This window comes from Belonocnema kinseyi, chromosome 6 (genome assembly GCF_010883055.1).
Source record: "Belonocnema kinseyi isolate 2016_QV_RU_SX_M_011 chromosome 6, B_treatae_v1, whole genome shotgun sequence".
NCBI lineage: Eukaryota > Metazoa > Arthropoda > Insecta > Hymenoptera > Cynipidae > Belonocnema > Belonocnema kinseyi.
This window is the reverse complement of record NC_046662.1, coordinates 25,689,328-25,700,303: the sequence shown is the minus strand read 5'-3', so window position 1 is coordinate 25,700,303 and position 10,976 is coordinate 25,689,328. Positions and strand designations below refer to the sequence as shown.

At 33.4% G+C, this 10,976-nt stretch overlaps 1 protein-coding gene across 1 annotated transcript in view; it reads right to left on the bottom strand.

The window, feature by feature from the left end:
• LOC117174596 (zinc finger protein 600) overlaps positions 1-10,976 on the bottom strand; it is a 181,149-nt gene that overhangs the window by 110,181 nt on the left and 59,992 nt on the right. The window contains exons 2-6 of the mRNA XM_033363826.1: positions 5,609-6,610; positions 5,247-5,513; positions 4,849-5,178; positions 4,599-4,777; positions 4,108-4,515 (exon numbers count right to left, since the gene is read on the bottom strand). Coding sequence (XP_033219717.1) covers positions 4,108-4,515; positions 4,599-4,777; positions 4,849-5,178; positions 5,247-5,513; positions 5,609-6,610 — 2,186 coding nt within the window. The remainder of the gene's footprint in view (positions 1-4,107; positions 4,516-4,598; positions 4,778-4,848; positions 5,179-5,246; positions 5,514-5,608; positions 6,611-10,976) is intronic.

The window sequence follows — 10,976 nt, the reverse complement described above, 5'->3', positions numbered from 1 at the left end:
GAAAAACACCCAAATAATTTTCCAGGTGAAATATTTTTTCAAAAAGTCAAGGTCATTCTTGGAGTAAATTTTAACGAGGAGTCCAGTGTTGGTCTTGAGCTTGACCTTCAAGGATATTTAGAGGACAATTTTGTGTTTTTAAACGAGAACCTCTATTTTTGACAATGACAATCGAAAGAGCAGGAAATTTCGCATCCAACCATGTATTCAGATCATGGTTTAAGGATGACCTTCAACTTTAGCTGAAGCATTTTAGGCTTGACCCAAGTATGAGTCGGGTCCAGTCTGTACTGCTTCGACTCAGGTGTTTACGAAAAAGGGCAAGTTCATTCTGGAAGTAACTTTTAACGAGGAATCCAATGTTAACCTTGAATTTGAACTTGATCTTGACTTTCAAGGTTATTTCAAGTTTAATTTGGTTTATTAAATGGGAACCCCTGTTTCTGACAAAGGCAATCGAAAGAGCAGAAAATTTTACGTCCAAACATGTACTCAGGTCATGGGTCAAGGATGACCTTGAACTTCAGATAAAGGGTTTTAGGTATGAACCAGGTATAGGACGGGTCCACTCTGTACTGCTTTGGCTCAGGTGTTTGCAAAAAAGATCGAGGTAATTCTTGGAGTAACTTTTAAAGAGGAATGTGAAATAACGCTGAATGTAAAAAATTGACTTTCAAATCATTTTGAGAGTCAAACTCAAGGTCAAGTTCAGGGTTAGCACTGTATTCCTCGTTAAAAGTTACTCCAAGAATGACCTCAGGCTTTTTAAAAAAATATTTCACCCAAATTTTTCAAGAATGTTGAGGGCAGGGTCAAATCCCCATAATCCCCCTCCCCCTGGCCACGGCCTTCTCAGTGATTATCAAGGTGTCTCTTATTTTTGAAAATAATATATTTTTTATGACACATGAATGATTTCAGCCCTTTTCGATGCTTATAAAGCGGGACTAAAGCTCCACTTTTCACTCCCTAGGGAGCAGAAAGAAACGTGAATAAACAGAATTATACATCTATTTTCTCGCATTTTACGATAAACAGCCCACTCACTGTAAGAACTGTAAGGAAATTTTGATTACAGATAACACAATTTTACGGTAACTTATAGAAAGTTACTATATATAATTGATAAAATTACCGTAAACTATGAAAAATTACCGGAAATTTTGAAAAAATCCGGAAATTTATATAAATTTTTAAATTGAACTTTGGGTAATTTATCTTCAGTTTCCAAATATTACATTTAATATTACCGTAAATCACCGAAAAATTTCATAAATTTCGGGAAATTTATAAAAATGATTAAAGTTGAATTCTCTGTAAATACCACAAATTACCAAAAATATTCATAAATTTCCGGAAATTTATAGAAAGGTGTCAAATTAAATTTTAGCTGAATTATGGTAAGTCACCATATTTAACTGTAAAATTCCCATGATTGTCCGACATTTCCAATAAATTTCCTGAAATTTATAGACATTCTCAAATTGAATTAAGGGAATTAATGACAAAGAAATTTCATAAATTTCTGGAAACTCATAGAAATATTTTAAAATAAATTTTGGGTAATTTATGATAAGTTACCATGTATACCTGTAAAATTACCATAAATAACCGAAAATTTCCATACATTTCAGAAATGTATAGCCATTTTTAAATTAAATTTTGGGCAATGTATGATAATGCACCCTAAATTACCTGTAATTTTGGGGAATTTGTGGTAAGTTACCATAAATTACCTGTATTATTAGCATACATTGGAAAAAAATGAATAAATTACCGAAATTTTATAGAAAATTTTAAAATTCTATTTTGGATAACTTCTGTTTAGTTAACATATTTACTTGTAAAATTACCATAAAAGACCGAAAACTTCCATAAACTTCAAAAAATGTATACACTAAACTTAATTTTGGGCCATTTATGGTAAATTACCACAAATTACCATAACTAAGCCAAAAAATTTTTTAAATTTTCAGAAATTTATAGAAATGTTAAAACTTTAATTTCTGGTAACTTATGCTAAATTATCATATTTACTTGTAAAATTACCAAAAATCACTGAAAACTTCTATACATTTCTGGCAGTTCATACACATTTTTAAAATTGAATTTTTGGCAATTTATGGTAACTTACCATAAATTGCCCAAAATTCAATTAAAAAATGTCCATGAATTCTCGGAAATTTATAAACATTTTTTAATTGGATTTTTGGCAATTTATGGTAATTCATATTAATTACCTGTAATATTACCATAAATTACAAAAACATGTCGTAAATTTCCGGAAATTTATGGAAATGTTTTTAAATAAATTTTGGGTCATTTATGATAAGTAACCATATTTACATGCAAAATAACCATGAATTACCGCAAAGTTCCATACATTTGGAGATTTATATAAATTTTTAAATTTAATTTTGGGCAATTTATGTTAATTTACCACAAATTACCTGTAATATTAGCATAAATCACAACAACAAAATAAATAAATTTCCAGAAATCTATAGAAATGTTTAAAGTTTAATTTTGGATCATTTATGTTAAATCACCATATTTACTTGTAAAATTACCATAAATAATCAAAAACTTATATAAATTTTTGGGAATTTATAGGCATTTTTAAATTGAATTTTGGGCAATTTGTGCTAATTTACCCTAAATTACCTGTAATATTACTATAAAATACCAAAAAATTTAATAAATTTCCTGAAATTTATTAAATTTTTCAAATTTATTAAATTTTTCAAATTTAATTTTAGAATATTTATGGCAAGTTACCACAAATCACCTGTCATATTATCATAAATTATCAAAAAGTTAATAAATATCCGGACATTTTAAAAAATGTTTCAAAAATAATATTGTGTAACTTATGTTACCATATGTACTTGTAAAATAATTATCAATGACCGAAAATTTGTATACATTTCTAGAAATTTATTGACATTTTTAAATGGAATTTTGGGCAATTTATGGTATGTTACCACAGATTACTTGTAATATTGCCATAAATTATCAAAAATTTCATAATGTTTCAAAAATTGATAGAAATGTTTTAAAATTAATGTTTTTCTTCGTCTCTCTTGTGGTTCTTCAAAAAATTTCATTTATTTTTTTTAACTTATTTTTTAAAAGAGCAACTTTTTTCTATTACTTTTATTTCATAACTTGTGTCGTATGTCCAAAAATTTTCTTTTTTTATTTTGAATTTTATTTTTTATAATTAAAACCAAAATGACGCAACATATAAAACGAATGAAAACAAATTAAGCTCTTTTTTAGATGAACAACTTTTTTCCATACATATTTACCTGTAAAATAATGATGAATGACCAACATTTTTTATAAATTTCTGGAAATTTATTGACATTTTTATATGGAATTTTAGACAATTTATGGTATGTTACCATAGATTACCTGTAATATTACTATAAATTATCAAAAAATTTCATAAAGTTTCGGAAATTGATATAAATGTTTTAAAATTAATGTTGGGCAATTTATGATAAGTAAGTTATCACGTATAGCCGTAAGATTACCATACATGACTGCCAACTTTCATACATTTTGGGAAATTTTCAAATTTAATTTTGGGCAATTTATGGTGTGTTACAATAAATTACCCTTAAAAATACCTTAAATCATGCTTACTTTATTCGAAATCTAATACAGGCTGAAATCATGACTTTATGCCGAGAAATGTCTCCCAGTGGGCACAAAATTCGGCGACGTCTTTACGACATCGTTACGACATCTTTACGACATCCTATGTCCATGTCGGTTCGGTGTCTTTGCGATATCGTAAAGACATCGTCAGATCATACGACTTATTTACGATATCGTAACGTGGACATGGGATGTCGTAAATTTGTCGTAAAGATGTCTTAACGATGTCGTAAAGACGTCGCCAAACTTTGTGCCCACCGGGCTGAAATCATCCACTTTTCATTAAAAATATCGCATTATTCCAAGGGGAAGAGGGACTTTTTCCTCTCTTCGAAAAAGTCACTCTTCTCCCCCTAGGTGCATAATATACTATTTTTCTCATTCCCTTGTATTCTCCAAATGCCAAAAAACGATACCCAAAATATTATTTACTCTACAAACCTGTGACAGAGTTCAGTATGAGCCTCCAGAAGATGCCTCTTGTACTCCAAAAGATTAGGTAACCGAAATTTGCAATTAGGACAGTCTTTAGCAGTCGAGAGATTTTCCGACTTTGTTGCCTTAACCACCTCCTTATGAGCTACAGTTCTTCGATGAAGAACAGCTTCTGTTGCTGTTTCGAAACTCAAAGAACAGAAAGAGCAAAAGTAAGGCGCTGGAACAAACTCTGGTTCCTGGGCCGCGCCTTCCTTTAGATGAGCTGCTAGTTGATGGCGCTGTAAGGCAACCATTGATCTTACCACAAATCCACAAACATTGCAAGAAATCCGTTTTTGATATTCGTCAGTAGCAGTGTAGTCTACATCATGTCCAGTTTGTTTTGCATGCAGACACAACTGTATATTATATCTACAATTCAAAAATGTGCATGTCATTAATTTTACACTCACTAATTCTTCACAATATTATCTTCTTTTTTTTTACTCATTCACCTAAAAGACTGCTCGCAAGTATGACACATTAGGTTTTGTTGTCTGGATATCACAACAGGAATGGAACGATTCATCATAGCAACTAGGTCTCGATGAGAAGAACTCAAGATGTGATTTTCCATCGTTGAGTTTTCATCACACCAAAAAGCACAAGAGCTGCACTTAAACGTTCCATCAATCTGTAAAATGTTAAAAACATTTGTATTTCAATAATTTTTTGTTTTCTATAGAGCTCTGGCTCGAGTCTCACCTTGCTGATAATCGACAGGTGCAAGGAAGAACGCCAGTGTAACAAAAAAGTGTCCTCTGTGTTGCAGTAAAACCGACAGGGTGCACATTGAAAAGGACATTGTCGAACGACGTTCTCCATGTTCTGCAAAAGGAATTGCTGAGCTTTCGCTCTATAAGGGTTTGCACCTGCTACTCGACAGTGATAATGGGAAAGTAGGTGCTTCCCCATTTGTGGTCGGCGCACTCGGGCGCAGCACATCTCGCATGTCAAGAACTCCTTTTCTCTTTTGCGCAACCGCTTCTTGATGTTAGGTTCCACGAGATTGTTCTCCGAATTCTGCTCCACTTTCTGATAAAAGCATAGTCAATAAGGGAAAAATAAATTTTAAAAAGCACTTTAGAATTGATTAAATTTACATCATCTATATCCCTTTGTCTTCTCGTTTTTCGGGGAAGGGCTTGAGGAAATTGTACATCACCATCAATGTCATTCATACTTCTCCTGGCGTGAAGGAAAGAGGTCAGATGCTTATTGTAAAGCACGCGGGAAGCCAGGTTCCTACCGCAAGGATTACACCAATATCCGGTGCTTATATCAGCACGTGATCCGGGTATCCATTTCCCTTTCGTGTGTCCCGGTGGTGGTTGCTCTTCTACGATCTTGTTTTCCTCTTCTTCAGGTTTCTATTCAAAGTAGGATACTTAAAAATCTAATTCTCAAAAACACGATACCGAAAGGGTTTTTAAACAATTGGTTGAACACAGAAAAACAGACTCACGTGCATGGAATTGCTATCGGTAGGTTTCCACTTCCCCCCTGTGTGTGATGGTGGAGGATGATGATGCTCCTCATCATCTTCTAGGACCATCTCGATATCCTCATCATGGAGATCATGCGAAATCTCTTGAGACATCTGGGACATGCTACCATGTCCTGGTTTCCACTTCCCACCAGTGTGACTCTGAGGAGGATATGCTCTATCATCATCATCAGATTCAGAAGACGATTCTTCTTCCTCCACATTCTCCTCCATACTCTCTTCTTCAGATTCCTCGTCTTGATAATCGAAATCCTCGAATCTGCTTGAACTGGAATTCGATATATCTTTGTTCACTGAGTTTCCAACCAAATCGACCAACAGATTGTCTTCTAGCCAAACTGGATGATCCGGATCTAGTCTTTGAGTGTCCTCGCTTTTTCTATCTAGCTGTTTAGATATAACACTTTCCATAGAATCATGCTTTCCATGGAAATCCGAGTGATCCATCTTTCCGGAAGAAACCATCTGAGAGTGACAAGTCATTTTTCCAGAAGATGATGGTTTGCTGGTTGAGACTATATCCGGGAATCCGACTAGAGAAGGTATTCCAAGGTGATCTGTAGGATCATCTAGATCAGTGACTGGCAAAATGTTGTGCAGTTTTTCCTTTGAGGAGGTACAATCCTCAGGACTTTTGTCCTTTCTGCTTTTTCGTTTTCGGTCCTCATTTTTTCCAGACCTTCTTGAACGATCCGCTGAAGTTGTGCGGCGCGGGTTTGATTTGGAACTACTCTGGAGTTCTAGAGAACTGAAGAAGGCGTCTGCATTTAAAATTTCTGGGTATGATACTTTTGCTGAAGTTGAAGTTGGTATATGTCCTTCTTTATCGCCACATCCAGTTTGACGATGACGTACGTAATTTTCAAGGCCCTGGATTGTCATATTACATTTTATGCAGAAGTGGGTGTCGTCATCATCTTCATAACTCTCTACTGTCGACAGACAGGCAGAGTTCTTCATCTAAAGCAAAATTGTTTAAAGAAGCATTACAGAAAAAAAAAACATAACAGCGGTCACACCAATTCAGCAGTTCAATTTTAGATCAGTCATATTTGTGTTCACAGTTTTTCTAGTTTGATTTGAAAAAATCTGTTAAACACTTCAAAATTTTATACTAATAAAAATACACAAGGAAAAAATTCAAAAAGATCAAAGATAAACAAATAAAGAAGCAAGAATAATTTTTTCAGTAGTTAGATTTTGCGCTCTTAGTTTCATCCATTTTTTTCTAGTGTATTCTTTAAAATAGAGAAACCTGAGTTGTTCCAACTATTTTTCCAAGTTAGCTGAAAAATTATAGAAACATAAAAATGATTATTTCAGAAAGTTACTGTTTCTGTTTTTATTTCCTTAGACGTTTTAATTTGCTTCTAAGGCAATTTATCCGTTAACGCTCTCAGATGTTCAAACACAATTTTAATGTGAATTTTAAAGTTTTAATGTTTTTGAAAATGCGTGTTTTGCGATTAAATTGAACTATTCAGGTAGAATTCTTTTTTATTTGTTTTTTAGGGTTAAAAGCTAGACCATTTTTCTGTAGAAAATTCGTATTTTTTACTTAAAAATTTAACAATATGGTAGACTATATAAAAAGAAATAGAAGCCTTATTTTTTAGGTTTATTTTCTCGATTGAATTGTTATCGATTTCTTCGCTGTCGATTTATAAAATTAACAAATAAAACGTTTGGAAAATATTTGAAATTGTTATCATAAAAAAATCTCTTTCCGACCGCCTTTTTCCAATGTCTTAAATTTCTATTTATGATTCTTGATAAATTAATCGAATTTTCAAATTTATTTTTTTATGAAAAAAATATCTACTCTTTACAATCCACTGGGAATCGAACAACAGAACCTTTCTATTGCCGGTCGAGTGTTTTCACATTTAAATATTAAAGAGATCGCAAGTAGAATATTTTTTCAGAAATACAGAATATAAAAAAGATTTCTCTTTTAATAGCTTGATGGGAAATCAGTTGACCTGCAATCAGAAATTTTGTGGTTCGATTCCTAGTGGAGCGAAGAAATTAGGTCTTTTTTAAAAATTGAATTGTGAAATAAAAACAAAAAATTTATTTTTAATCCTAAAAAAAGATTCTTCTTTCGATCTTTATAATAACTTAATGGGTAAGCACTCGACCGGCAATTAGAAATTCCGTGCTTTTATTTCCAATGGAGCGAAGTGAGTAGGTTCTTTTTTAGAAAAAAATTTATTTTAAAATTTAAAAAAATTCCATCTTGAATAAAATTTTTTTCTTTTGATCTCTTTAATAGCTTAATGGGAAAAGCACCCCACCAGATATCGAAAGTTCTGTGGTTCGATTCTCAGTGGAGTAAAAAGAGTAGATCTTTTTCAGACAACATTTTAATGAAAAATTTTAATAAAACAATTATTTTTCATCTAGTCTAAAAATGACATAACGTATTTTCGGTTATTTGAAGAGTTAACTTGATCGACAGTTTTTTTAAATATTTTCACGCTGATAAAGAAGATATTTTGACTGATGGATGGTAACCATCTCTAATGATAATAAAGATTTCTTTAAATAAACGAAAACCTTTAAAAAATAGAAATAAGCGGAAAATTAGGCCAAAATTATTGATTTTAGTTGTTTCAGGGCTTGATAAAATTTTAGCAGGGAAAAGGGGGAAGAAAGTAAAAAAGAGAGAAAGGTGTAAAAAAGGGACGGACTGTCTTACCTGAGATGGTAAAAAATTAAAGATTGGAGAATGAAATATAGCACTTGGAGGCTGACATTAAAAGAAGAAATCTGTTTTAATGTCCTCCCAACAACCTAGCAGATCATTTGGTTGCATGTAATCTGTCTGGGGGTTACGAGACACCCAGTATAAGCGATAATAACTTTGCTTAGTGACCGGCCTATCTCTTCATAACCACGTTTTCATGAGCATCTGAGCATCACATTTATTACTCCCGTACGTTCATAAATCTCGATAAAAAGCCGGCGTCTGCACGAACAAGACTTGAGATGCATCACCGATTGGAACTTTACAAATTCTCAGGCTCAGAAACAAGATTCACGGGTAAGACCTTCTTTCCTTGACATTTTTAGGGTTTTGTAGCCCCGAGCGGAAACACTTATCGTTTTGGTTGGGTGTACATTGGTCTTATATTTTTCAGAGGGGAAGAGAGGTATGGTGAAGTAGGGAAGTGGGGGTTGGGAATGGAGAAGGGCGAAATTGGAACTGATGGGAAGTAGAAGTGGGTAAAAGACGTTAAGGATGGATAGGAAAGGGGAAGTAGGAAGGGGATTTTGAGGAGACAAATAAAGGAGCTAACGAGGGGTGTCGTAGAGGGAAGGGGAAGTATAGGAGAGGCGTTTAAGGAGAAAATATGAAGTAGGTCAAGGAAGTATGGGTTTATGAGATAGGATCGGATAGGATAGAATAGATAAGGGTGAGCAGAAGAGGAGTTAAGAGACGGGAAGTGATAGGAGAGGGAGACATTTTAACCTGATGGGTTGAGAACTTCCTTTTGTGTAGGCGCATGGTGCCTACTTTAAATACTTTTCCTACTATCGTAGCCCCCGGCAGAAACCCTTATAGTTTCCATCAGTTACCTGTCCCTCCTTTCGTATATTAGCTTTTTTTCTGGGGCGGAAGTGAGGAATGCGGTAATGAAGAAGTGGATTTGGTGGAGTGGAAGGGAGTCAAATTCCAAGTGATGAGAAGGACGATAGGGAAGAATTAGTAAAGGAAGGAAAGGGGAGGCGAATTATGAGTGAGCGTGAGGCGCCTACTTTGAATAACTTTTAGGATTTCTTAGGCCTGGGCAGAAACATTTATAGTTTCGATTAGGTTTCTGTTTTTCCATCCGTCGTAATTTATTTTCTAAAAGAGTAATTGAAGGAATTAAATAAAGTAGTAAAGTGGAAATGGGAAAATGGGAAGTGATGTTAAGTGAGAGAGGACAAATGAGAGGGAGCTGAAGAAGTATGTAGAGAAGCCAAAAGGGGGGTGGGAGATGGGAGGAAAAGCAGAGGAGATAAAATACGGAGGACATGTGAAGTGCGGGAGGCGGTTATAAAATAGAATCGGAGAGAATATAATAGGAGATGATTGGATAGAACGGCAGAGAGAAAGAAGGGAAAGTGATAGTTGGTGGGAAAATTTAAACAGCTTAATAAGCGGTAGAACTTATTTGGTCGGGTGAGTAAGAAAAGTTAGAGGAGCGGTAGTAAGGGGAAAGGAAGTAATAGAAGTAGCAGAGTTGATGTATGGACACATAAGGGAGACAGGGAAAGGGCAGTAGGAAAGAAGAAGTAGAGTTTGGAAAGTAAAGGTGGGGAAAGTAGAGCAGGTCAGGGGATGAAAGTTGAAGTAGGGGAAGGAAAGGAAGAAGAAGTGAAGGGAGGGATAGAAAGGGGAGTTAAGATAATGGAAGTACAGGAAGAAGAAGTAGGGGAAGGGATAAAATATTAGAGGAAGTAAATTAGAGGTAATGCAGAAAAGTAAAAGAAGAGGAATAGCGAAAGTATAGGGGAAGTAGAAAAAATTAAAGTATGTGGAAGAAACATTTTAGAAACGAGAGATTCAATCGACTTACTTGAAGTTTAAATTTTCTATAAAAGCTTTTTTTTTAGGCCTAGAGTTCATCGTTTTTTAGTAAAAACTGTATTGCTTAATTGTAAACTGAATTTTTCTTTTGATTTAACAATTATTATCAAAAGTCGTATTTTGCTGATGAAATTTCTTTTTTCGTGTTAATATTTTGTCTTTCGGTTTAAATATTTAACTATTTTAGTTGGAAAGTCAACTATTTGCATCAAAATGAACATTTTCGTCAAAAATTCTTATCATTGCATTGGAAATTTCAAAATTGTTTTGAAATTTTGTTTGTCTTTTTGTCTTTAAAAAATGAAAATTTTGTAGAATTTTTAATTAATCTGAAGAAAATTTACGTGTTTTCTAGATTTGTTGAAAATTTATATTTTTAGGTTTAGGATTCAACTGTTTTGCAGAAAAATCTTTTTTATTTGAATTTAACTCTTTGTGATTAAAATTTTTAAAAATGCTGGTTAAAGTATCAACTAGTACTTTTCTCGTCAAGGATTGATCGGTTTTTGTCAAAAATTCAATTCATGGTTAAAAGTTAATGTACCTTGTTTAAAATTCATCTCTTCGGATAAATTTCCTCTTTTTCAGTAAAAAATTAATTTTCTTGTTTAAAAAGCAAAAAAAGGAGGGGATTTTAAGGAGGAAAGTAGGTAAGAAAAATTAGAGGAAGTATGGAAAGTAAAGCGAGGGGTAGGAGAAGTATAGAAATTATTGAAAGAAGTAGTAGGGGAAGTGAGCTAACGGAAT